This window comes from Podarcis cretensis, assembly GCF_951804945.1.
Source record: "Podarcis cretensis genome assembly, chromosome: 13".
In the NCBI taxonomy this organism is placed as follows: domain Eukaryota; kingdom Metazoa; phylum Chordata; class Lepidosauria; order Squamata; family Lacertidae; genus Podarcis; species Podarcis cretensis.
Window position 1 is genome coordinate 19,096,688 of NC_137182.1, and position 22,357 is coordinate 19,119,044.

The following is a 22,357-nucleotide window of genomic DNA, read 5'->3' on the forward strand; positions in this document are numbered from 1 at the left end:
CTGAAAAATAAGAGGACAACTGTTTGGGTTCCAAAACTTTTATTTCTCATTGTTTCTAAAATGCCTTCTCACAGGGGAAAAGGGAATCCTATTATATAGTCTCCACTCCCACTTTCAAACAGCCTGAGGACGTTCTACAGCCCAAAGCGAGGTTCCCCTTTGACCAGCAGGGGGAGCCATCACACTTCATAAGTATACCTTCCTTTGGCAACAAAGGTACATTTCGAAAAAAAGGCTCTGTCAGATGGGTGCAAATAGCAGGACACTGTCATCCCTCAGAAAATTGCCGGTAAAGTGACTCTAGTTGAGAATCTGCAAACTGAGGCACAAAGTGAATCTTGAGGATTTCAGAGAAACCCTCGTCCAACGATGGTTCCACAAACTTATTCCTAGCAAAGAGAGAGAGAGAGAGAGAGAATATTAAGTGATGTTTCAGAGATGGGGCCTATTCAGTCCTCAGCGTATTTTCTGGAACTAAGTTAGTGTTAAGTGCATATATTTTTACTTGGGTGTTTCATGGCGAAACTTAAAAATGAAAATGGACTTGGGGAGAAGTGGTCTAACTCCCCACAGTTCATCTCAGGGTTGAAGTTCAAAACAGGCCATTTCCCCTTTTTTTCTACACAAACCACCTTGAGAGCTAGTAGTTTGTTTTTATCAGGTGAGAGCTGGGTGACGGGAACATGCAATATTTGTGCATAACAAACACAACAAAATATATTTTGTTCAACGCAAGTGTACAATTCTGCTTTCTTCATTCTTTAGCGGGTGCTGGCCAGGTGCCAAAGAAATCGGGGTGGCGGTACAGAAACAGCCTTCCCCAGAAGTGGCCGGACCTACATTTGGGGGCCCCTGAAACTTGAATTGTTTGGGGGGGCTCGCAACCAGCAACGAGATCTGGGCAACCACCACTGCTATCTTCTTCAATGGGGTTGTTCCACGACAGATCGCCACACCTTTACAACATCTGTGCTACTGACTCTCAAAACTTTGAGACTGCTGAAGAATATAGAACAAAAAATCAATTTGAGTTGTGCGACTCAGATTGGGTCTACTAGAAATTTTAAGCAACGTGGCCTAAAGTCGCTTATGGGGCCACTGGGATTAGGGTCCCCAAAGCTTAAGATTCATTAGTTTCATAGGAGCTGCACCCTTTTCCCCTCCCCATGCTACTACAAGCTTCCCTCCCTCCTATAAGTAATTCAGAAACTCACTTATAACTGTTCAGGACGATATCATTCACGGGCACATTCCCCTTTTCCGTCATTTCCCGGAACTGAAATGAGGAAGAAAAAGAGGTTGCTCTGTAGTCATTCTGGGGGCTCCTTATTTGAACAGGATGTGGGGATGTTCCCCTTGGGGGCAAGCTGGCTGGTGTCAGAGCATGAAGAAACAAGGAGGATCCACTTCAGAAGTGCTTGACACAGCACACAGTTAATCTACACTGGCCAATAGCCTACACAGCTATCAAAGAGGACTGGGTAAGTTCATGAAGGATGTGCTTTGATTATTAGGCACAACAGAAAGACAGAAGAAAACAAACAAAACACAGGGGAGGCAGCACTAACTGGAAAGAGACAAAGGGAAACTCCAGGAGCTTGGGGGCACATGTCACGTAGCAATCTATTTAAAATGTGTCCTGTCCCTCCCACAACACATCAGAGTAAACAGAAATCCAGACTTCACTTTCAGAATAGTTTCGACTACAGTCGTATCTTGGTTCTCAAACGCCTTATGACTCGGAACATTTTGGCTCCCAGGCGCCACAAACCCGGAAGAGTGTTCCGGTTTGCTAACGTTTTTCAGAAGCTGAACATCCGACGCAGCTTCAAACTGAGTGCAGGAAGCCCCTGCAGACAATCGGAAGCCACGTCTTTGTTTTCGAAAGTCGGACGGACTTCTGGAATGGATTCCATTTGAGAACCAAGGTACGACTGTATAAGATATGGCGGGTTAAGAATGCTGTACATCACTTCTGAGAGAGGCCATTCATAAACAGAAGAGGTACACGTCACATCTTAGGCTGCTGAGTTAGAGCAGGGATGAAATAACTTTTGGCGGTGGGCCACATGCCAGTGATGTGCCAGAAATGGGTGCTCCCTCCATGTCACATGACGTTAGGTCGAGGGTCGCAGATGCCTCAACCCTTAACAATTTGGAAAAGCAGGGGCTCAAATCCAGCCATCTCTCCTAAATCCCAGGGCTCTCATTTACTAAACTATTGACACTGTCCATCAAGGCACTTTTCCAAAGACAGATGGCTCGTTTCAGGGCTCCTTAACAAACCAAAGTCTCCTATGGGTCACCCTGTGGTACAGCTCTCAGAGAAGTAGGCATCATCTCCAGCCCGGGGAAGGGGCAGCCTGACAGTTTGGCTAATGACTATACGAGACAGAGAGAGAGAAATCCTTTTGCAGTCTTGACTTATTTCTCCAGAACTGGGGTGAAAGCAGAAGAGTGGGGAACACGAGTTCAAACAGGTGATCTGGTCCCTCCTCTGGAGAAAAAGCAGCGGAAACTTTTTGATAACTTTCCTAACAAGCTACTCACTCTGTTGTTGTGCTTGGCTTGTTCCAATGAAGCAGTGAACAGGAAACAGCGGCAGGGAACCCCGGCTTCCTTGGCACAGTCAATATACCTGGTGGGGGGAAAAGGGCACAGTGGTTTTTCAGCCTCCTGCCTGCTGGATGAGCAACCTCACCACATCTGCTGACCAGAGAAGCCTCACCTGGATCTCGATTCCAAGTCCGGATTGGTGTTGTCCACTATTACGCTCTTCCCTGCCTGCAGTGCTGCTTGGCATGTAGCCACACACTTCTGCCATGAGCCAAGTGTGTCCTGTAAAGGGGAGTGGGAGAAGATGGGTTACGAGAGAAGAGAGGAGGGAGGAGAGGAGGAGGAGGAGGAGGAGGAGGAGGAAGAAGAAGACAGGCAGGGTCATCCTCAAGGCTTATTCCCAGGCAGCTGCTGTCTCCTACTTACCCGGTTGGCATAGGCGTAACCAGCAGAGGCCAAGTGTCGCTTCAAAAAAGTTGACTTGCCAGCTGGAGCGAGAAAAGACGACGGTGTTAAAAGCAGTGTTAGAATCTGAGATATGAAAGCTAGGAGCTAAATGGCACCTTAAGCCAACGGAATGTCCAGGCACCCTTTTTTTTTTTTTATAACAAGAATACATAGCTGAAAATGAATGAACTGCAGCTAAAATATTATGTTCATTTTTTCACATGGTCTAGTCCTCCTTCCCCTGCCCACCCCCTAATATTCTTAAGAGGGTCTCTTCTCCAATCTTCAGAGAGTGGCTGGAAGTGGGGAGGCAGAAAAAGGTCCTCCTTTCCTTCCACACTGCAGTTTTAATCTGAAATCTTAGGCGCAGTGCTAAGAAGCTCAGAAACTGCTCGCGCTAATGAAATTCCCTGTCCAAAATGCGCCAAGAGCAATGGGAGTTTCAAACTCTGGTTAAAAGATAAAACAGGGTAGAGCAGCGTTTCCCAGGCATTTTGACCCAACGTCAAGATGTGGCACCGAGCCCTTTGCTAGAAATATTTGCATCCATCTCAAAGGTCCCTGTTGCAGACACAGCTTTGACACTCTGCTCCCTTCATTGTCCTTGCAACATCCTATCACAAGGCCCTCATTTTCTTTCTGAACTAGCCAATTTCCCTGCCATATGACTACTGGAACGGCTTTAAAATATGAATTTGTGAAAGATAAGGCTATAGAATTTTAGAATTGTATAGTTGGAAGGTAACCCTGAGGCTCATCAACCACCTACAATTCAGGAATCCTGCTGAAAGTTGTCCTTGGCTAGGCTCGAACCACCAACCTTCTGGTTAGCAGCCAGACGCCAATGGCTACTAACCCAGTGTTCTGCTTCTGTTGTCAGGGGAAGTTTGCTTCTGAATACCAGTTTCTAGAAACTACAGAGGGGAGAATGCTGCTCTTGGCTCAGGTCCGACTTGCGGGTTTCCTGCAGGCACCTGGGTTGGCCACTGTGAGAGCAGGATGCTGGACTAAGTAGACCATGGGCCTGATCCAATGTCAGGGACCGTGCTGCGGAGGGCTGCACTGAGGAGCCTTCCCCTGCTCCTGCTCCAGATCCTGAATCTTCGCAGGAGCAGGACAGTATAGATTTGGAATAATGGTTTGCAGAGGGGCACAGTTCAGAAGGCAGAAGCTGGGAAATACTGGATGGGGAGCAGCTGGGAGAAGAAACACTGGAAGGGAGAGGGTTAACAGGGTCACAGTCTCTAGACAGCATTCCTCCACCGCCCTCCCCAAAGTCGAGAAGGGCTCAGAAAGTGGCAGAACAGAAAGCACAGAGGGGACAAGCTCAGATTACGAGACACAGAAGTGGCATAGGTTCATGGAGACTGAAAGGGGTGGGCTCTTTAATTGGGAGCACCGCCATGACTAGGAGATGTGTTCTTTGTTCTCTCGCTGTGATTATTAAAGTTTCGAACTGGTAAGAAGACTCCTTTTCCTTTGTTCTGCTTATCTACGGCCATGGAGGAGGAAGCCAATCCCCTGAAGCCTGACATCCAATTGGGCTGTTAGGAAAGGTGCCTTATTTCACAATTCTACTGCTCTGTAGCATAAGCCTCTCTAGCAAAAACACAGCCCCATCATTCCGAGCCTAATTCCCCCAGCCTTTTGACTAGGGGTAGGCAACCTAAGGCCCGGGGGCCGGATGCGGCCCAAAAACCTTCTAAATCCGGCCCATGGACAGTCCGGAAATCAGCATGTTTGTACACGAGTAGAATGTGTCCTTTTATTTAAAATGCATCTCTGGGTTATTTGTCGGGCCTGCCTGGCGTTTTCACATGAATAGAATGTGTGCTTTTATTTAAAATGCATCTCTGGGTTGTTTGTGGGGCATAGGAATTCATTCATTTTTTTTTTCAAAATATAGTCCGGCCCACCACATGGTCCGTGGGACGGTGGACCGGCCCACGGCTGGAAAAGGTTGCTGACCCCTGCTTTTGACTAACCAAGGGAGGAAAAAGCCTGACAAACAGTCTGGGTTTAGCAAAAAAGCTAAACTCCAGTTGGGAATTGAAGCGCATGGAAGCTCCCCAGGGAAAGGCATCTGTTGCCCATGAACACTTTTTGAGACTGGAGGAACCTTTTGCACAAAGTTTTGGAAAACGAAGCTTGGATAAGGAAGGTGTGAATGGCCACTCACCAGCAGGGAAGCCAACAGCTACAACCACCTCTGGGGAGGACAAGGTCAGGCAAGCGTCTGGGGGGTCATACAGCCGTGCCTTGGGGTCCAGCGTTCGCTGTGTAAGAGGAGACAATAATGGCAAATGTATGAATAGAACAGACACAGAGACTCAGACTTTGTAGGTAATAGTGTTAGGCGAGTCTGTCAGCTGTGCCTATTAAACCTTCTGCTTTTGCAGAACTTGCCGGGCCCAATTTCAGTGGGGGGAGAGAAAAGGGGGGAAATGCTCACTCTAAATTGGAATAAGGTGCTAAAATAATGCGACTGTAAAAGTCTGCAAGAATAGCCAGGTGACTACGTGCAGGTTTTCTCAGCAAAAAATAAATAAATCACAGTTGCTGACTCAAAAGCTGCTTAACTGACTAGCAGGCAAGCCCACTGCTCAGCCACAGTTTAGGATAAAGTTCTGGTCCTGCCACCCACATGGCTTTCCTTTTTTAAACGGTCTTCTGAGTAGGCAGAGAACATGCTGGCATGCAACACTTTTTTTGCCTTCAGCTTCCCACAATTCTTGGAAGTGGGGAACCACAAGCAGCAACAGGCAAACCTTTTCAGTAACTTTCTTTGGAGGTCTATAAAGGTCTTCTTTTGTTCAGCAATCAGTCCCCCTGCTCCTGCCACTTGTCCCCCATAAGGAGGACCTGGGTTCAGTCATATTTTTGAGCAAAGTTGCCCTAGAGCAGGAGCGAGGAAACTGTAGACCCTCAGATGTTGATGAACTAAACTGCTATCGTCCCTGACCATTGACTGGCCCTGCTAGATGGGTCTGATGGGAGTTGGAGTCCAATAATATGCAGAGGGCCAGATGTTTCCCCATCCCAGACCTAAGAGACTGCTGGCGAGAATCCAAAATTCCCTAATTTGAATCTCACCCTCTGCCATGAGCTCATTAGGTGGTCCGAGGGAAGCCCATTCTCTGTCAGACTCAAAAGCCCCCTCTGCTCCTCCAAATATCAACCTGCAAGGATCGTTTTGCAGATCACAAAATAAAATAATAATAATAATAATTTTTTATTTATATCCTGCCCTCCCCAGCCGAAGCCAGGCTCAGAGCAGCTAACAACAGTAAAATTAACACAGTTTACATAAAATCATAATCATTTAATTGAAATACATTCTAAAATCAATTCAGACTCAAATTAAAGGTAAAGGAAAATGGACCCCTGACAGTTAAGTCCAGTCGTGGCGGACTCTGGGGTTGCGGCACTCATCTCGCTTTACTGGCAGAGGGAGCTGGCGTACAGCTTCCGGGTCACGTGGCCAGCATGACTAAGCCGCTTCTGGCGAACCAGAGCAGCGCACGGAAACGCCGTTTACCTTCCCGCTGGAGCGGTACCTATTTATCTACTTGCACTTTGACGTGCTTTTGAACTGCTAGGTGGGCAGAAGCAGGGACCGAGCAACGGGAGCTTACCCCATCGCGGGGATTCGAACCGCCGACCTTCTGATCGGCAAGTCCTAGGCTCTGTGGTTTAACCCACAGCGCCACCTGCGTCCCTCTCAGATTCAAATTAATGGCATGCAAAAAGGCAACACCTGGTTCTATATGAACGGAAAGCAAAAGCGAGCCCAGCTCTAAAATAAAGAGAAATCATTCACCGGATCAAAGTTGGGGAGTGCAAATGGTGGCTCTTTCCAGCCCAGGAAATACACTTCGGGGCTGCGGAAGGGAAGCCCAGCATTCAGAGCGAACTGTGAGGACGAGCAGAAGGGAGAGCTGTTAACGTGGGGAAAGGAGCCAAGGAAAAGTGTGTGCTGATGAGAACGACTTGTACTCTTAGCAGCCAGAACGCACACACTCCGTGGCCACAACAAAAGTACACCCAGTACGTGCAATTTGCATCTCGGCCTGTTCATCTTGTGTCATTTGCTTCCAAACTCGCCTAAGGGTTTGAAATCCTGTCTACGATTGAAAGAGCGAGGAGAATGATAATAAAATATTCCCGATAGGTGTGCCACCAGGAAGGGATAAGGGGCATTGAAGCTCTGCCTTTGCTTCCCTTCTTAGTCCCCCGCTGACTTCTAAGATTTCGCTGCCTACACATTTTCAGGTCCGCCCCGCCCCCCTCTGCACCATGAAGGCTAGAAACTTGTTTCAAAAGGAGAAAGCAGATACAGTGGTACCTCAGGTTACATACACTTCAGGTTACATACACTTCAGGTTACACACTCCACTAAGCCAGAAAAAGTGCTTCAGGTTAAGAACTTTGCTTCAGGATAAGAACAGAAATCAGGCTCCAGCGGCGTGGTGGCAGCAGGAGGCCCCATTAGCTAAAGTGGTGCTTCAGGTTAAGAACAGTTTCAGGTTTAGAATGGACCTCCGGAATGAATTAAGTACTTAAACTGAGGTACCACTGTATTCTGGGGCCCGTGAGTTCCTTACCATACACAATTCAAACACATCATTTTGTGTTTCTAAAACATCTGGTGCAGAACTGGTCACCGAAGGCAGCAGTAGCACAAGTAAGCCGGTTGGCTAGTAGCTGGCTGCTAGGTGCTCGATGTGGGCTGCCGATACCAGCCCAGATTTTTGTGTAGAAAGCACATCAGTACAACTTTTTTCCTTTTTCCAACTCAAACGCTTCACTGCAAGGCACCACTTCCTCAAATAGCCAAAACCAGTAGCCAGCAAACTTTTCCAGCTGGGGGCCGGTCCACTGTCCCTCAGACCTTGTGGGGGGCCGGACTATTTTTTTTTGGGGGGGGGGGTGAACAAATTCCTATGCCCCACAAATAACCCAGAGATGCATTTTAAATAAAAGGGCACATTCTACTCATGTAAAAAGCACACTGATTCCTGGACCGTCCACAGGCCGGATTTAGAAGATGACTGGGCCGGATCCAGCCCCCAAGCCTTAGTTTGCCTACCCATGGCCAAAACATTCCTAAGACTAGTGATGTGAGGTGAGAATATTCTCCACAAACTGTAAATTCTATTGTAAGAACCCGCTATTTTCTGGAAATAATAGCATTCATTTTAAACTTTATATTGTTTTTATTAGTATTGCACTAAAAATACCATCCCATGTAGATATGCTTGTTAAAGAACGTACTCATGTAGCAGACCTGAGGTTTTTTTTTATATTCCCTTTACTTTAAAAGCTACATTTCATATATACACAACATAATTAGAATTCAAAGTTGATGGTAAATATATGGTTAGTGGCAGACTTAGTGATTGACATGAGTCATTCATGTTGAATTTTCAATTTCAAGTTTGGTAAAAAAAATAATCAAAGAATGTTAATTCACTGCATTACCCCATTAAATAAAAGTATCTGTACAGTTTTTGGTTGCCATCTGAACAAGTTTACCCATTAATAAAGATGTATATTGATTAATTATATCATTTTCAATGCATTAAAATTTTATCACTTTCAATGCATTAAAATGAATATTCTCCTGTTTTAAATGAAAATTCTCTAATATTCTCATTAATCAAGAATATTCTTGAAACTATTCTCCAAAAGATTATTCTGGAGAATTTAGCATCACTACCTAAGACCTCCAACTACCTCCCACCTTCGCCAATTTTAAAACTGTAAAAGAACATGCAAACTAGCTGTGTAACTAGGTGGGTAGATATGCAACTTGCTTAACACGGAGGATAGAATTGGGGCAAAATCCAAACCAGAACTGCATTCTGGGTCTGCCTTCAGGTTTCCAAATTATCTGTGGGATTTGAGGACATCAAGAAAGGTGGTAGAGGGAGAAAATGAGGTGAAAGACATGCGCCCCCCCCCCCCCAGTTTTCAGTGGAGGACTATTAGAAACTGCCACCTTGAATTTTTGAAGGAGAGGTGGGATAGAAATGTTTTAAATAAAAAAAAATAAAAAAAATTAAAAGCAAACTTTTTGTGTAAGGGGGAATTCCATGAGTGCTAGAAACTTGGCTTTGGACTGAACGCTGATATTCTAAGGATGCTAAAGGGCAAGTTCTGTGTATCTAGTATTTACCTGGGCACAAAATACAGTCCTGAACAGCATTTCCATGACAGCAATCACATCTTGCCTAAGTAAAAACAGGAGGGACCCTTCGGGCAGGTTGATGGCAATGACTGTTCTGCACTGCTTAATGATTACGCACTTGTTTCAATGATGTTTAATTTCTGCACGCCGCCCTGATATTGCAGCATATCAATGGCGGTACGTAAATTCTTTTTGAAATAATAATAAAAAAAACCCTGGCGGAAGAGAAGAGGGGGAATAGTGGGTGCTAAACCAGAGCAGCTGTTCTTTAATCCAGGGGGGCCAAATTTTCTGCTTCGTGGTTAAGGGAAACTGGAGGAGATGACAGGAAAGAGAAGAATTGATCGCATACCAAGCGGTCACTGCATGAGAAATCCTTCTTCTTGTGTCCCGGGGCCCAGTTTGGTGGTCGCCCAGCTGCATCTATGGAGGGGGTGGGAAAGGAGCTATGAAAACACAACCAGCAGCACAAGGTGGAAAACTCAACAGATCATTGCTAATGCTCACAACTGGGGCATGTAAATTCGGTGTAGGGGAAGCACAGAAACAACTTTCCCTGCAGTGAAGATGCACAAGCCTGAAATTGTTTCTTGCTCCCACCAAATGAAGGTACTAAGCAAATTGCACCCATTCTCTCATTATACAGTGGTACCTCGAGTTACATATGCTTCAGGTTACAGACTCCGCTAACCCAGAGAACTGCTTCAGGATGAGAACAGAAATCGGGCTCCTGCGGTGCGGCGGCAGCGGGAGGCCCCTTTAGCTAAAGTGGTGCTTCAGGTTAAGAATAGTTTCAGGTGAAGAACGGACCTCCAGAACGAATTAAGTATTTAACCCGAGGTACCACTGTACTGTGAATAGCATCCCATAGCATTGGAGTGGGGAGTGTGGCCCTCGGCCTAATTTCATGCGGCCCTCTGCGTGTTCTTGATCTCCGGGCTGCCTACAAATCGCCAGTGTGGTGAAACGGTTAAGAGCGCTAGACTAAGGCCTGGGAGACAGGAGTTCAAATCCCAGCTCTACTATGGGTGATCTTGGGGCAGCCACCATCTCTTAGCCTAACCTATCTCGCAGGGTTGTTTGTTGTGATGGGGAGGAGAAGGAGGGGAACCAGTCACACCACCTTGAGACCTTGCAAGATGAAGACGGTATATAAATGTAATAAATAAAGCGAGCACAAGAGGGAGAGAAAGGATGGGCTTCGTGCAGAGAGTAAGAAATGGAACTGCGCAACACTGCAGCCTCTGCGCTCTATTTCCCTGTTAAGTGCCACCCGTTCTTAGGATTCCCAGCTCAGTTGAGTGTTTGACTCACCTCCAACATAGACGCTTTGCTGCAAAGAGACTTCTAGGCCACCGTTTGCCTTGGAAGAGAGTTTGGGAATGAGGGGTGGGAAGTCAAGACTTGTAGTTATACAGATCTCTCCCTCTCTCTCTCTCTCCTTCCCACCCTCTGCACCCTTGTACCTTCTTCCTTTCCTTTCAAATTTGTATGCTACCTTTCTACATCGCGATACACAAGGCAGATGACAAAATCCACAACAAAGACCACCCCCCCCCCCCGTTACAATCTGATCCAGCCACACTGGAAAAAATGTGACCTTTAAAACTTAAACCGATTAAAGTAACCTTCAGCAACCCACACCTTGGTTGTCGAACATAATCCGTTCTGGGAGACCGTTCGCAAATCAAGGCGCGGCTTCCAATTGGCTGCAGGAGCTTCCTACGCTCAGTTGGAAGCCGTGGAAGCCCCATCAGACGTTCAGCTTCCAAAAACTGTTCACAAACTGGAACACTTACTTCCGGGTTTGTGGCGTTTGGGAGCCGATTTGTTCAGGAGCCAAGCTGTTCGACAACCAATGTACCACTGTACAGTGGTACCTCGGGTTACGTACGCTTCAGGTTACATACGCTTCAGGTTACAGACTCCGCTGACCCAGAAATATTACCTTGGGTTAAGAACTTTGCTTCAGGATGAGAACAGAAATTGGGCAGTGGCGGCACAGTGGCAGCAGGAGGCCCCATTAGCTAAAGTGGTGCTTCAGGTTAAGAACAGTTTCAGGTTAAGAACAGACCTCCAGAACGAATTAAGTTCTTAACCCGAGGTACCACTGTATTTGAAATATGAGGCACGGTGGAATCAAAATAAGCGGATGACGGAAAATTCGCTCCCAACCAATCACAATGCAAAATGACCAGAGTACGGAAAATAAAACTAACAGAAAAGTCACAATACGTGAAGTCTCAAGTCACCTTCTTGCACAAGTGCTCCCACATGCCAAGGACAGGTTTGCGGTAAATGCCAGAAGCAGTCGCCACGAAGACCTGGGAGGGGAAGGATGGCAGCAGGGTGAGATTGTCCCATCCTTGTCCAGATAAAAAACATCCTGGCATTTTATTTTCATAGTGTTTTCAATCTCTGGGCCAAAGTCTGGGGTGTCTCTACTGACACTCGGCAACTTTGGCTGAGTCCCATCCCATGCCCAATGGGGGACAAGGCGAGATATATTAAACTGGCTGGAGAATGAGAAATGGGAACAGTTCACCGTTTCGATTTCGGCATCGCCTTGATCTTTGCGCATGGCTGCAAATCCCTGGAAACTACAGCAGAACAGCAACTGAGGGACTTAGGCTTGGGAATGAGATATTTTCTCCCCTAATTGCAAATTTGTGGGGGCTGAGATGGGGAGAGAAGAGAAATTAAGGAGGAGAGAGCGAGAGAGAAAGAGAGAGAGAGAGAGTGTGCTGGGCAAGAAGAGGTTTAAATAGATAGCTCAGCTGGTAGAACATGAGACTCTTAATTGTTGTGGGTTGTGGGTTCCAGCCCCACCATGGGAAAAGATTCCTGCATCGCAGGGAGTTGGACTAGATGACCCTCGTGGTCTCTTCCAACTCTATAATTCTACGATTCAATGGCTGCTCTGTGAATGTTGGGGAGAGCATGTGGATGCATGTATGCGTGTGGATTAACTTCGTCCCTGTCTACTGCTAGGACGTGGCCCCTGGGCAGTTACCCACAAGGCCCTTGGAGCCCCCAAAGCCCTTCACCTGTTTTTAACTCTTTCAGCTTCATTTCCTCTTTCTCTCCCTCTCTTAAAAGTTTTTATTTATACTTTTCGAGTTATACATTTCATTAGTTTTACAATCAATTTAACATTTCAAAATTTGACTTCCTTCCCCCCACCCTCTTTCTACGGTTCCTTAAATTATTTTTTTTAATATCTTCTGCATATCCAAATTCATTGAATTTGCTCATTTAATTATCTACCTTAAATATACACTCTTATGAAACTGCCGGTTATTACAATAATCCTGCTAATGTTTCTGTTTGCAATTTATCTGTAAATATTCGATAAACCATTTCCCTTCTTCCTCTTCCTCTCTCACACACATACACAAACCCACCCCTATGCTGCAGGTGGCATTTATACCATAAAATGTTTGCTTCCAAAGCCCACTCCACTTTCCCTGCTCAATGGGCAACTTCCCTTTTGCAAAGCATTCTGGGAGATACGCCATCCTCCCTGCCCCGACTCACCTGCAGCGGGATGCCAAGCCGCTCCACCACTGCTTCCACCTTGGCTTTGAAAACTTCGGGCCTGAGGCGCCCGCGACTGATGCCCATCTGGTTGGTAAAGATCACAACCTGCCGGGTTGGGGAGGGGTGGGGAAGAGAGGGCAGAGATGCAGGAGAGAAGAACACAGAGGTGAGGAGAGGAGAGGAGAAGCTGGAGCGAGTAACATGGTTTGGGGAAGGTGCATTACCTTGTACCCCTCGCTCTGAAGCTGCTTCAGCTTGCGGGGAACCTCGGGGTACAGGATTCTGCAAAACAGAAAGGGGTGAAGGGCAATGACTGAGTGCTGCTCTCCCTAACCCAGGCAGCCTGTGATGCCCCGGGGGTTGCAGGATACCAACTCCCACAACAAATGGTCCAAGCAACATGAAGACCAGTATACTAGATAGCACTGCAATTCTTATTCCATGATATACATGATTTAATACAACAAAAACAAAGTAATAGATGCATATCCTCGTGACCACAGCTCCATGTGCATTTTTCTAATCTATGGGTTGTACTGAAGAAGATTCCAGCGAAACAGTCAGAACAGTGAATTATGGTGCTGGAGGAGACTCTTGAGAGTCCCATGGACTGCAAGAAGAACAAACCTATCCATTCTTAAGTAAATCGGCCCTGAGTGCTCACTGGAAGGACAGATCGTGAAGCTGAGGCTCCAATACTTTGGCCACCTCATGAGAAGAGAAGACTCCCTGGAAAAGACCCTGATGTTGGGAAAGATGGAGGGCACAAGGAGAAGGGGACGACAGAGGAAAAGATGGTTGGACAGTGTTCTCGAAGCTACCAACCTGAGTTTGACCAAACTGCGGGAGGCAGTGGAAGACAGAAGTGCCTGGCGTGCTCTGGTCCACGGGGTCACAAAGAGTCGGACACGACTAAACAACAACAACAACACTTTGGCACCATGAATGCCTAAAAATGTTTTACCGCTTAGCCCACAGGATAGCATCTATTACTTTGTTTCAACTATAGACTTATTATACTTTCACGGACTTTCAAAGATTGACAGACGTGTGCTCATTTGATTTCAAATATATTAGAGAATTTACAAGTGTACATATTCTGTTTTTGTTGTACTAAATCATGTATATCACACAATAAGAATTGCAGTGCTATCTAGTATACTGGTCTTCGTGTTGCTTGTATTGTTTGTTGTGTTAAGTTTGCAACACAGGGGTTTGTGTTCTGTATTGATGGATACCAACTCCCATCAGCGTCAGCCAGCCTGGCCATTTAGAGATGATGGGAATTGTAGTTCAACTCTGTCTAGAACAGAGCTTCCCAAACTTGGGTCTCCAGCTGTTTTTGGACTACAGTTCCTATCATCCCTTACCACTTGTCCTGCTAGCTAGGGATGATGGGAGTTATAGTCCAAAAAAACAGCTCGAGGCCCAAGTTTGATCCCAATACTGATGGCATGTTGCTATGGATGACATTAGAGTGCAAAGCACAACCCTGAAACACCAGCACAAGCCCCCGTTTTAGTGCCTTCGTCCTACAAAAGCCTGGTGTCACTCTTATAGAATCACAGGAATGTAGAGTTCGAAGGGAACCCCAAGGATCATCCAGTCCAACCCCCTGCAACACAGGAATCACAACCACAACCAGGGAGCTCTTCTCACTTTCCCCCATATGAGTAGGAATATTCTCCCTTCTATTTATTATATTCCTTAGCTTGCCCTTTCTCCAAGGAAATTAAGGCAGTGTCCTCGGCTTTCCTCCCCACCCTTTATTCTTACAGCAACCCGGTAAAGTAGGCCAAAGCGTGTGTGTGTGTGTCTGGGCTTCTTTTCATAAACCACTTTGAGGTTTTATTACGATAAAGTGGTATATACGTGTTGTGAAATGGATTAAAATAAAGAAACGAACACAGGTCTCCCTTGTCCGAGCCTGGTGCTCTAACCACTAGGTCACAGTCTCACTTTTATTACTCCCCCCCCCTGTTTTTCCTCCAAGCAGCCCATGGTGGCATATGTGGTGACTTCCCCCCCACCCAATGCCTGACCCACACAATAACTGTTGGGAGGTGCATTGGGCTGACAGAATGAGCTTCATGGTTGTGGGGGATTTGAACTCGGGCCTCTCTGCACCTAGATCAACACAGGTTTTGCCATGGACCACGCTGGCGACACATAATTCCCTCCCCTCCCCCGCCTCCCTGGTATCTCGCCCCACACTCACCTCCAGTCATCAGGGCTCGTAGGAAACACCTTCCCAGACTGCGTGGTGATTATGGTCCCGTCCAGATCAAAACCTGCAACCTGGGCAGAGAGGCAGAAAGAGGGTCAACTATCCCCCAAAGCAACATTGCTTCCCCACTTCCTGGTTTTGAGTAGCCCTACCGAGATCTCTCAGGTGAGCCTGCACAGGACACCACGTTTTAAAGGCTGGAGAATATTAATTAAACAAAGGCCTGGTTGAAGAGTATACAGTGGTACTTTGGGTTACATAAGCTTCAGGTTACATACGCTTCAGGTTACAGACTCTGCTAACCCAGAAATTGTACCTCGGGTTAAGAACTTTGCTTCAGGATGAGAACAGAAATCGTGCTCCGGTGGCACAGCAGCAGCAGGAGGTCCCATTAGCTAAAGTGGTGCTTCAGATTAAGAACAATTCCAGAAAGAATTAAGTACTTAACCCGAGGTACCACTGTATTGCCCAACCTGCCCAGATGATGTCCTGTAGACGTTTTACTTTAGACATTTGTATCACGTCTTTCTAAAAAAAAAAGTACCCAAAGAATCTTGTGGCAAAAAGAATAAGCTACAAAATACAATAAACAGACCTCCATGTTAACAATTAGAAAGTTAATTTGACAGAGAGTTGAGTTTTACTCAGCGCTGGTTATTTATCCCGTTTTACCATTTTCTGATGTTTTAATTATTTTAAGCTGGCTTTCGGCCCACGGTTCCAGGCAACTGATGCCAAAATTTGCCCTTCTTACATTAAAGAAGGGGACAGGGTGGGGCGCAAGATGGAACCAGAACCTTTCCCCAAAGCAGCCTCCTGCCACCTGTGTTCTCCTGGTGTTTTGGACTACAATTCCCATCAGCCTCAGCTAGCACATGGGCCTAAACAACTCTAACACAGCCCAAAAGAAGCAATGCCAGCTCCTGCTGAGAGCTGTAGGCCTTACTTTGGTGCTGGGCGCCACCCCTTTCTTTGTGAAGACCAGGAGCTTGCCATGGTCCTCCCAGGAGTCGTGCGGCTGGGGAGCCTGATGCGAGAGCTGCAGCTGCCAGGGAGGCTGGCTCTGCGCCCGCTGGGCTTGCACTGCCGTCTCCTGCAGCTGCCTCAATTTCTCGGCCACCGAGGGGTCGACGTCGTCGTCTTCCTCGTCCTCGGAAGGAGAGGACGTCTTGGGCCGCTTGGCAGGCTGGGCTTTGCCATCCTCCTCTTTTTTCAGGGGGCGCCGGGGACTGAAGAACTCCAGCAGGGTTTTCTTCGGGGAACGGGAATCTTCCTCGAAACGGATGCGGTAGGGATACAGCCCATTCACCAAGCACAGAGTCTCTCCCTCCTGGAGCGTGGTGCTGTCCCCACAACGCAGGTGTATCTCCTCCACCGACGTGGGGTTCACCCCTCGCTGTCAACACACCAAAATACATTAGGGGGCCTGAGTGCGACCAGACACCCAGAACAGCTGCTTCACCCTCCTAGGGAAACAAGGCTCCCGTACGAGCAGAGCCACACACACAAGGCTCGGAATTGGGACAATCTGAACTCTCCCTGTCTTACCTGCGTGACTCGGACAGATCTATAGGCATAATTGGCCAGCAACTCCACTGCGAGGAAACAGGAAGAGAAAACAGGGCTGGTTACACCCGCAAGGCATGTCCAGAAGACCCAGATTTCACAAATGGAATCATTCATTCACAAGACTAAATCATTTTTTTTAATGAAAAAGAAATTATTATTATTATTATTATTATTATTATTATTGGTTTGCACATATTACTTTACAATACAGATGTACCAAAGCCAACACCATTTCCTCCCCATCCCCCCCAGACATTTACATTTCTATTTCCTCAATCCATCATATTATTCTTTTCTCCTTCCTCCCACTTCCCTCCGCCCCCACTCGATTTCCTCCACATTATACAATTTACAATAATCTTTGCATTCTACAACCTTCTCAAATCATCTATATATTCTTATTATCTTTCCTTACTAATTTTTCTTCCATCCAGTACTTCACATTTTACTCTAGGCATATTAGCGTATCTTTTTTTGAGCAACATTTTGCCATCTATTCATCAAAACACAAGACTAAATCAGAACTGGAATTGGTGGTGCTGGGCTTTTTCTTTTAAAGGAGTTATGGGTGGGTGAGGAGGGAGAGGAAGGAAGGCGAAAGGAGGAAAGAGAAAATGGAGGAAGTAATAATAAAAAAGCAGTACAGTGGTACCTTGGTTGTCAAACTTAATCCATTCCAGGAGTCAGTTTGACACCCGAAAAAGTAAGAAAACTAAGGCGTGGCTTCCGATTGGCTGCAGGAGCTTCCTGCACTCAAATGAAAGCTGCGTCGGACGTTCAGCTTCTGAAAAACATTCACAATCCGGAACATTTATTTCCGGGTTTGCAGCGTTTGGGAGCCAAGCCATTCGAGAACCAAGGTACCATTGTATCAAGAAACCAGAGGGAAATTAAAATGGGTAGAAAGCAGAAATAAGTCAAGATTATTGTATTCTATCTCTCTACTGAATCCTATATTCACTATTTTATATCATAGCCATAATAATTATTCAACAGAAATAATTACCATGGAAATTATTTTAAAAAAAACACTACGGATAATGGGATGGGAAGTCGACAAAAGAAAAAAATATTATGTACTGGAATTTTATGTGAAATTTGTGGAAATTTAATAAAACATATTATCTACAAAATGGAAAATGGATAGAAAGCAGTAGAAAGGAAAAGGAAGGAAGGAAGGAAGGAAGGAAGGAAGGAAGGAAGGAAGGAAGGAAAGAAAGGAAGGAAGGAAGGAAGGAAGGAAGGAAGGAAGGAAGAAAGAAAGATGAAAGCCTCCCACTGGCAAAGCAGGCGAAGGGAAGGCACAAAAAACAAAGTTATTCTACTGCACTGCATGCAGAGTTCCACTGGCAAAGGTACTGCCTGCTCTCCATCCCATCGTGGCAATCATTCCGTTTCCTACAGTGTGTGTTGTCCGGGTGGACCAGCTAAGAATTGGGATCACCAGCTCAGAGGCAATAAGGTGGTGAAGTGTGCGTGTGTGTTGACAGGGTGGTGGTGGGAAAAGTGCTATTGCTGCTCCCGCTTCTGGCTCACTTTGCCCAATGACAGGGCCGGCCCCAGTGGCTGGAAAGGCATGCACAGGCATCAGGGAAGGTAGCATTTCTAGAAGTTGCAAAGGAAGGGGCATGTATTGATCTCACTTGCATCCAGCTTTTCCCTCAAGGGTGCTCAAGGTAGAATATGTGGATTTCTCGTCTCCACCACCTCCATTTTAATCTCACAACCAAGTAAGGCAAGTTCTAGGCAGGAAAGTTAATGACTGGCCCAGCAGGGATTTGAGCCCAGGGCTCCTTGACCTGTCCAGCATGGTGGACATTTACACCGCATTGGCTCTCTGTAGTTCCTGATGCCTGGAAACTCTTGCAACTACTTCTCCCCCCAGAAGTGCTCAGATTTGTCATCCATATCTGCACTTAGTTCTGTTTTTGTTCTGTGGCTCCCGCAGAGCAGCAGACATTAAACCCATGGGGTGCAGTCAGGCAGAACAAAAAGAAAAAAACACATAACTTCACTTGGAGGAGTTCCAGGAAAGTAGAGCATTACTAATAAAGGAGTGTAGGCCAGGCCCGTCCAAGTCCCAAGAGATTGCGATCTACTCTCAGTGTAAAAAAACTGGCAGTGATCTACCAATTGTCATTGAGGACTGACCAAAATTGTTGAGCTTTCTTTGGGGAGACCAGAGCTCTTGAGCTTTTTGGGGGGAGAACACAGTTGTTGAGCTTCTTTTAAGGGAGAATGAAATACTTCACTCATCTCACACTCCACCAATAACAAACGCACACACCACTAAAGTCAATCACCATATTCCACACCACAATGATAAAACACTGAACTCTGCCCACTTGGCGTGACAGAGGGACAGAGTGAGAGGGGCAGGGGCAGAAACATTCATTCCAAAGTTTTTCTAAGCTCGTGATCAATAAGGATCCCGCAATCGACCAGGATCACCAGGGGACCTACCTGTCGATCACAGTCAACCAGTTGAACATGTCTGGTGTAGGCTATAGGGTCACTTGAGCTAGTCATATACCAGAAGCCTAAATATTTTTACTCTCTCTCTCTTCAGGCCACACATCTCACCAGGCCTACTGCTGTTTGCCTGCATTGAGGAGTGTGAGCCTGCATGCAAACCAGTCAATTATACCTGGTTAAAATTCATATTTGTTGCTGCATCTGCTTTTGCATCTGGCCCCGCCCACTGCTGACATGCGGAACTTGGAAGGTTGTGCCCCCTGAGAGTGACCCAATCAAAGGGATGAACAGGAAGGAACAATCTGTCCAATGCTGTACAAAGAATCCCAGAAAGTTCAACATTAGACCAAGCACAATGATTGGAGGGGATTGTATTAGCAGGAAAAGAAAAATTCCTAACAAGAGAAAAATTACTCACCTTGTGTCCGGGAGCATTTTTTATCGGTGACGAGTGTCTCAGGTCCCCTGCCCAGAACTACAGTCACACCATCAGGCAGAAGAACTGGATCATGTCGCTTGTCTTGGCTGACGAGGAGGCACCGCATGGCACTGGGCAGCTGCGGATGAAAAAGAATGGTTTGGGGTTTTGTTTTCTTTCTTTTTTTAAAAAAAAAAAGCTTAGAAGGCTCTCACAAATCTTCCCAATTCTCAATGGTTTATCCATAATTGGGGATGGGGGGGCTAGAAGTTTCCTATTTTCCAAGAGATAGTAGATACCATCCGAAATAAGAAAAACATGTTTCACTGAGAAAACTTGGCTCCTGAACTCCAAATGGGAGGGCTATGTTAGAAATCATATATTGTTTTGAGAAGGTGAGACTGGTGAAATGAAAACAAGGGCTGGCGTGTGAGAACTGCCCTCAAAGAGCCAATAAGGAGAGGAAATCGAATATTTGAATCCCATAGTCATGAGAGAACCTATATTTAACTTTGGGTAGTGGCAGAGTTTAGAGGAGAGGGACATAAACCACATCATCTCTACTGGGTGCCTGTATGGGATGTTTGTTGAGGAAGGAGACCATTTTTCACAAGGAGCAAAACTGCCCCCCGCTGAAATGCATATGAAACAGCAGGTACCTCAAAATGCCTGTCTCTTTCACAAATATAAGCTGGTACAAAAAAGAAAGGAAGGAGAATTTAGGTTTGTATTTCTCAGGGGGTCCTCCTGTCCAGACAGAGGAGCTGGCCCTCCTGCCCTGAAAGAACAAGAACACCCCACTGCTGTTGCTACGCGCAGCAGAAGAAACGAGGACCCACATTCAGCAAGCTCGTCCCTAAGCAGGAAGTCTGAAGGAGGGCTATGACGCCTTTTCCGGTGGCCTAACCGGAAGTGTATCCAAGCCCGGGCAGCTGAAGTCGAGGCAGGACCTTGCCCTGATCCGGGGAATAGAGACAGAAAAGTTAAGAGTCACACGAAACGTGAACTTTCGGGTTTCGTTTTGAGTTTTTGGTTTTTTTTTAAAAAGCCGGGATTCTCTCTTGGGTGCAGAAAGCGGCGCCGCTCGATCGTTTGCCATCTCTCAGGGTGGAATTGGAAATGAGAATAATATTCACTGCTAGAACGGCGGTGCGTGGCTCCGTGAGGCTGCTATCCTTCCTTGGCACCGTTGTGGTTGGCAGGTTTCCTTTTTTCCCGTCAAGAAGCACAACTTAAGTTTAGCGGTCAGTTTAGCGAGGCAACGCGGAAATATTCCAAACCAATCCGACACCTCGCTGGCGGTGCACATTCCTCTATACTTTTTCTATCTCTATGGTTTGGAACGAGAGACGATGCTTCCAAGCGAGCGCTCTGCCGAAAGCGGTCCGTCGCTGAGCGCTGACCATTGCGAACGCGTTCCGAGGTCGAGTCTAAGGCAGCCTCTCTCCTCTCGTCTCCCCAGTGGGCGCTCGGGTGGAATCTGCTCCGGTGGAAGTGGCTGACTGGCAAAATAGGTTCCGTTGGTTGTTACTGTTATTTTGCTTATTTAGTCCAGCTTGCTGTGCATTGCTTGCTCTACACTCCTCAGAAAGACCAATGGAAGTGTTAGAATGCAAAAGCAGCCTCTTAATAGGATCCCTAAAGCAGAGACATCACCTTGCCAACAAAGGTCCGTATAGTTAAAGCTATGGTTTTCCCAGTAGTGATGTATGGAAGTGAGAGCTGGACCATAAAGAAGGCTGATCGCCGAAGAATTGATGCTTTTGAATTATGGTGCTGGAGGAGACTTGAGAGTCCCATGGACTACAAGAAGATCAAACCTCTCCATTCTGAAGGAAATCAGCCCTGAGTGCTCACTGGAAGGACAGATCCTGAAGCTGAGACTCCAATACTTTGGCCACCTCATGAGAAGAGAAGACTCCCTGGAAAAGACCCTGATGTTGGGAAAGATGGAGGGCACAAGGAGAAGGGGACGACAGAGGACGAGATGGTTGGACAGTGTTCTCGAAGCTACCAGCATGAGTTTGACCAAACTGCGGGAGGCAGTGGAAGACAGGAGTGCCTGGCGTGCTCTGGTCCATGGGGTCACGAAGAGTCGGACACGACTAAACGACAACAATATTATGAGACCAAGAAAGCAACCCTGGGAAACAAGAAAAGGAGTTATTCTGTATGCAGCCAACAAAGATGCTTCAAAAGCATAGGGCAAAGCAGGACCAGGCCTCCCCCCCCCCTTTTTTTTGCTACCCAAGGCAAAAGGTGCCCCCCCTCCATGTCACATGCAGGAGCCAGCTGGGCTATCTACATTTGACATTCACACTTCCCGGCAGGACAGCCGACTCCATCAAGCCACATAACTCACACAGCTCCATCCTCCCAACACCTTGATGTCACGCTCACCTGCTGCTCTGCCTGACGCCTACTCGGCTCAAGGAAATGCTTTAATAGTATGGCAGCGGCTGGCAAGCATCCCATGAGCAGAGCAACATGTGTGTTTGTCTGCAAGACGGCTGCTGGAGTCCGTGGGTTGGGCTGACTGGCCTGACCCTAATGGCATTGCTGTCGGTGATGTGTTGGGAGAATAATAATAATAATAATAATTATTATTATTATTATTTATGCCCTGCCCATCTGGCTGGGTTTCCCAAGCCACTGTGGGTGGCTCCCAACAGAATATTAAAAACACAATAAAACATCAAACATTAAAAATTTCCCTAAGCAGGGCTGCCTTCAGATGTCTTCCAAAAGTCAGAGAGTTGATTATTTCCTTGACATCTGATGGGAGGGTGTTCCACAGGGCAGGTGCCACTACCGAGAAGGCCCTCTACCTGGTTCCCTGTAACCTCACTTCTCACAGGGAGGGAACCATCAGAAGGCCCTCGGCACTGGACCTCAGTGTCCAGGCTGAATGATGGGGGTGGAGACGCTCCTTCAG

General features: G+C 46.6%; 1 protein-coding gene across 3 annotated transcripts; it reads right to left on the reverse strand.

The window, feature by feature from the left end:
* Nucleotides 1–22: 22 nt before the first annotated feature.
* Nucleotides 23–20,304, reverse strand: PNKP (polynucleotide kinase 3'-phosphatase). 3 transcript variants are annotated; one of them, XM_079949584.1, is made up of 17 exons: nt 20,081–20,304; nt 19,423–19,561; nt 16,509–16,555; nt 15,907–16,356; nt 14,952–15,031; nt 12,958–13,015; nt 12,731–12,838; nt 11,446–11,517; nt 10,508–10,556; nt 9,546–9,616; nt 6,824–6,916; nt 5,183–5,279; nt 2,983–3,044; nt 2,729–2,838; nt 2,551–2,638; nt 1,215–1,276; nt 23–389 (listed from the first exon to the last, which is right to left on the reverse strand). In XM_079949584.1, the coding sequence occupies exons 1-17, from the start codon at nt 20,261–20,263 to the stop codon at nt 269–271; spliced, it is 1,890 nt and encodes a 629-aa protein (XP_079805710.1). In that variant the 5' UTR covers nt 20,264–20,304; the 3' UTR covers nt 23–268. The 3 variants fall into 3 exon arrangements, with proteins under 3 accessions (XP_079805710.1, XP_079805711.1, XP_079805712.1); XM_079949585.1 differs by having other exon boundaries at nt 19,423–19,553; nt 20,073–20,304; XM_079949586.1 differs by having other exon boundaries at nt 19,423–20,215.
* Nucleotides 20,305–22,357: the final 2,053 nt, after the last annotated feature.

Coding starts and splice junctions, on each gene's coding strand:
- PNKP (XM_079949584.1), bottom strand. CDS start 20,263: ATGTGGGTCCTCGTTTCTTCTGCTGCGCGTAGCAACAGCAGTGGGGTG. Junction 16,556..19,422: donor AAAATGCTCCCGGACACAAG/GTGAGTAATTTT, acceptor GTTTCCTCGCAG/TGGAGTTGCTGGCCAATTAT. Junction 15,032..15,906: donor GGGTGGCGCCCAGCACCAAA/GTAAGGCCTACA, acceptor CTCTCTGCCCAG/GTTGCAGGTTTTGATCTGGA.